At 36.9% G+C, this 5,314-nt stretch overlaps 1 protein-coding gene across 1 annotated transcript; it reads right to left on the reverse strand.

Moving 5' to 3' along the window:
• Positions 1-651: 651 nt before the first annotated feature.
• Positions 652-4,990, reverse strand: LOC116851832 (dnaJ homolog subfamily C member 8). Its single transcript, XM_032831654.1, has 6 exons — positions 4,828-4,990; positions 3,831-3,989; positions 3,693-3,759; positions 3,499-3,593; positions 2,601-2,746; positions 652-2,286 (listed from the first exon to the last, which is right to left on the reverse strand). Exons 1-6 carry the CDS (start codon positions 4,912-4,914, stop codon positions 2,052-2,054), a joined length of 789 nt encoding a protein of 262 aa, XP_032687545.1. The 5' UTR covers positions 4,915-4,990; the 3' UTR covers positions 652-2,051.
• Between the last annotated feature and the right edge of the window lie 324 nt (positions 4,991-5,314).

Below are 5,314 nucleotides of genomic sequence, written 5' to 3' on the forward strand. Positions count from 1 at the left end.
ATATATATATATATATATATATATATATATATGTGTGTGTGTGTGTAAAAATGTATATATATGTAAATATCTTAGCTAAAGAGATCAAAATACTGAGAGAAGTACATCGGATACTTTGAATATCTCCCAGGCATGACAAAGACACTCGAAGAAATGATTCCCCAATAGTTTCGAGCGACGTGCAATATATAATATTGTACTTAGATTGATCTTGTATATAATCAAGAGTGTAAGTTACGCTATATATATTGCATCTGTGATAACGGCGGGAACGTCGTCACTAGTACGGCTAGCAACAAGTTATGCCGCTAGTAACGGCGTATATACAGATGTAACTCGAAACGGAGAAAATAATTTCAGGATATATCGCGATATATCTTCTTATTCACGGATTCCTGCGACTAATTCGAAATCGATTCTTCCCCGTCAAAATTTTGCAAATGTCTTTCTCTATATTTTTCTTTTTGGGGAAAAGATCCGATTCCGAGTAGCTTGAAGGATCCACCGATGGAGGGAAGTGTGGGAAAGTTGGAGAAACACCCCTGTTGTACACAATATTATAGTTCTTCGCGGTTTCTGTGCGTTTTCTTCGAGTGGAACGCATGCTCGCGCGCAGTCTGTGAATAGACACCTTGGTGCTGTGAATCGCGATTCAGTCGAAAATTCTTTAATGTATCCGAATATATATATATATAGTCACATACACACTAGGCGACCACGTTTGAGAAAGAGAAGAGTCGCAGCGTGATGTCCCGCAGAATAAACAGTCTTTTGGAAACAATTTATACGTACATATTTGTATGTATATATTCACAGTTCATAGTTGCGAAATTTCAAAAAAATCACTTTCGTCATCGATGACTCGCCGCGATCGTACAACAATTCATCATTTTCGCGATGAGGCGATAGAAAGAAGCTATCGCGACACCGAGTAACGGAGATCGAGCTTTTGCATCGTGATACAAAGTCCTCAGTGGAAGGAGATTGAATCGCAGAATAGGATCCTCCGCAGAGCGAATCCTTCCTATGTGTAGAAAGCGAAAATCTCATCGCAATGTTGCGGTGAACAGTTTGAGACTTTACTGATACTTGGTAAATTTTACCGAGTATCGCGACGACTCCTCGGTAATTTCCGTCGAGAGGCACGAGGAGAAATCTCGCGATATTAATCCGCACGATTCGGACATTCGCTTCGTCCGAAATGCGCGGATGTCGCAGAACATCCTTGACTACGAGAGCTCGTCCTTATAATATACAGCTAACTGTACTTTTCCTATGACGGATAGTCGTACGTTTAATAGCAAAAGTACGAGACACACGTATATTATAAAATTGACAGTTGTTATGTGACAGGCGACACGTGGTATCAATGTACAATGTTATGGAGAAAGTTCCTTTCCTCTTTTTCTTGTTTTTTTTTTTTTTTTTATAACACGTTCAAGTCACCCATATTTCTATGATCGCGAGATCGCACGTTGCGGAAAGATCTCCGATCATTCAGATTCGCGAAGAGAGATGCGGTCCGCAAGTCTCTCGTAATCGCGCCATCGTGTGCTTCGGAACGTTACATTGTTTTGAGAGAAACAACGTTCCAAGTGCACTTTAAAGCGTCCCTTTTGAAGAACATTTTACTAAAAAACCCATAGTATGAATGCAACCTGATCTTCAGTAAAAGATTCCTAAAGAAGGAATTGCTTTAAGATACAATTCATGATGTTATTTTCCAGACGAATGACACAACTTCGAACACGCACACGGATAATGTCATTCGAACAGCATATACACAGTAAGTCAAAAAGAGACGCACACCTTTCGTTCATTCGATTGCGCTCCCGACCCGTTTTCATTCCGCATCTCTCTCCCGCACATCTTTAACAACTTCGCTCATTGGCGTCAGATCACGATTATCTAAGCGAAAAAGTGGACTTACGGCCGCGCTTATTCTAGCTTAACACTACGAGAAAATGTCTAGGATAAAATGTCGCGTCGACTAACGTTAGAATCTGCACAAAAAGGAAACGGAAACAGAGATGGAAATGAAATACCCGTGATTATCGTGATTCCGCCTTCGTTTTCGGCGGCCTAAATGCTTTTAACTTCTTCGCTTTCTTCTGCTTCGTCGCGCTGGCGCCGGATTGAAACGCCTTCCAACTGTCGACTCGTGACTGTCTAGACTCCTCGAAGTTGCGCTGCCACTCACGATCCAACGCTGCCTGAGCTTCCGCGGATAATTCCTCTTCTCGCTTTCTTTTGCGCTGCTCTGCGTCTCTAGTAGCCAGTTCCCGCCTGCAAAACGGTGATTCGTGACATTTTCCAAAGAGCTGATATTGTTCAATATATGAAAAAAAAAACGATAAAACATTTCAAAATTAACATTTCGAGTGTAATCAGCTTGTCAGGAGTTGTTAATTAAAGTACATATTTGCCTGATACAAAAAATCTGTAGCTTGTACAGATACACGTATAGATACACGTATAGATACACGTGATATATGCACGTGAATTTGTCCCGCTTAAAGAAATGTTTTGCAGTTCGTCGGCTTCAGTATCCCTTTAAAATTAACAAAAATAAAATTTTTAAATAAAATTACAACACTTACCTTCTTCGTTCCATATCGGCAAATAATTTCATTGTCATCACCCAGACGGCGTGTCGGTAACCTTCTTCCGTTTCTTCCTCCAGGAGTGTAGGACCCGAGTTCTCAGATTTACCCTCTTTTTTCAGTTTCTTTTTCTTCTCTGCAATCTGCAAGAATATCTGGCGTTATCATTTGCGTGAATTGATGAAACGCGCTGTGACGTTACGCTTTGCGGAGAAATCGCAAACTATTTAATTTATAATCAGTGTTTACTAATATCTAAATGAAATCATTTAGATAATCATTGAGATAATTGCTGCCTTCTATTTGGAGCAGTACTTATTAGAAAAAATTGTTTGATTTTATAGAAGCAGCTCAGAAGACGATTCCTTTCCAGCTTCACCAAATACATAGCATGATCTTTTTCGTATAGATATTTTACTTCGATGTAGTGTACGGCAATTCATTTCGCTTCACTCACGATCTTTTGCGTTCAACAATATTGTACACGATCCATTTTTCGTCGCCCATTACCATTCGTTTAAAAAATGGATTGTTTTCACTGCGTTTGAGCAATAAATCGCAGATGAAGATGCCATTAAATTTTTTTCGCTTAAATTGTAAAGTATCCAAACATCGTAGCGAGATATGTAGCCAAGTGTGTGCAAGTGGTTTACAACAGTCTTTTGAGATACATTGACAATCTGTGCGATGTCTCGTGTCGCATAATGTCGATTATTTTCAATCAACGTCTTGATTTGATCGTCATCCACCATCAACGGTTTACCTGAATGCTTACTATCTTCACACGTCGTATCACGTAGTGATACGAACTAGTTTTGGCATATAGGTTCGCTTACAGCATCTTTTCTATACACAGCATATCTTGTTTACACTCTGTGTATAATTATCTACTTACCATATGATCGGTCCGAGCCTTTGCCTCCTCGATGACGTCCATACATTTTGATCTGGTTTCCTCGTTTTCCAGAGTTTTCCATGCCTTATTAACAACTGTAATCAACAAGATGATTATTTCTTTACACGTTCAAAGTAATATATTTTATATCTTCTCTCTCTCTCTCTCTCTTGTTGTTATACTCAAAGGCTTACTTTCAAACGCCTGCTGTGCTCTTTCCGCATCATCCTGATTCTTATCAGGATGCACCAAAATGGACATCTGCACAAATAAAAAGACAGAAGAATTAGATTGGATTACTTATTTTAAGGGAGGAGAAAGCAGATACTTACACGACGGTATTTCTTTTTTATTTCATCTATTGCAGTGTTTGGGTCAATTTGTAAGACTTCAAATGGATTCAAATTAAAGTAGGATGAACCAGGTCTTAGTAGTCTGTCAATTTGTTGCTTAGGTGTCAGCACAGAATCTCTTTTCTCAATTTCTTTAACCTTAACAGAAGACACAACAAAATTATATTAAAATATGTTAAAACAATTATAATATAATCCAATATAACATATGATAATATAACCCAATATTTATTATAAAAAATGTTTATAAATATATAATATATAATTTTATATTTATGTTTTATATAATGTATGTGCATTATATATATATATATATATATATATATATATATATATATATATATATATAAATTATCTCTTATATAATTAACTATCTTCATTTTTTAACAAACTTATAGTATTGTTTTTAAAATCTAAAGAGAATATGAAGAAAATATAGATATAACTGTTGGCAAAGACAAGTAGTTCTTGTAAACAGATAGCATTATACAATGATGATATTATCAGTAGCATGTTATATTTATCTCTTTTATGCAGAATGGAGTATATGAAAAGTGTAATGATTGCAAAACAAATAGGTATGACATAGAAAACAGAATACAGTGATCTAATCGTAAAGGTATTGGCGAGTAGTTTCGTGAGAGACCGAATGCGTAACGAAAGAAATGAAATGTTCACTTCAACGCAAACACAAACACGTCCGTATAGGTTAGGAGTCATCTGATATCAAACGCTATTTACAGTGATAATTTGTTGATAAACTCAACATAATTCTGTACGCTGATTTAGAACAACAAATGCGTAAATTAACACTTGGAAATATGTATGCTGCTATTTTATTTGGAGTGTAAAATGACGTTTGTCGGAATTGCTGCTAAGTTTGTTTACGTGACTGTCAAAGCATGAAAACCAGAATAACGGTTTACCAATAATACCGTGCACGTAAAAGTCTCAGGATTAACCAAGATTCACGTACCTCCGTGTAAAATTCGTTGAATTCATCTTCTTTCTTGGCGGGATTTTCACTGGATAAACTTGACTCGGTGGCGGCCATCTTATACATCAGGACTACGGATTTCACGCCTATCTTGTGTAAGATTGCGACATTATCGACGCTGCGATATCGACTCGGTCGTGAAGAAGTGCTTCTTACCGAATTGGTCGCATATTAAAAAGACATTTAATTAAAATTATTGACTATGAAACCTACAATGCCGATTAATTCCGTTATTGGCAACTTATATTTCATCTAAATAACTGAAAATAAAGATGCGGCTGATTTATTGTTGACTCATACTACGCTTATCTTGTCGATAGAAACAGTGGCGCCTCGTAACAAAGAATTGGAAACTAAAAGTCGAACAAGATCAGCTGGTTTGGTCAAATGAGACGATATACATTTATAGATTTTATATTTAATATCGTCTCTTAAGTTCATCTTTTTTTTCGTTTTCGTCACCTAT

The sequence above is a fragment of the Odontomachus brunneus genome, unplaced genomic scaffold (genome assembly GCF_010583005.1).
Source record: "Odontomachus brunneus isolate Ranch 3 - 2012 unplaced genomic scaffold, Obru_v1 Obru_scaffold_193, whole genome shotgun sequence".
Lineage (NCBI taxonomy): Eukaryota > Metazoa > Arthropoda > Insecta > Hymenoptera > Formicidae > Odontomachus > Odontomachus brunneus.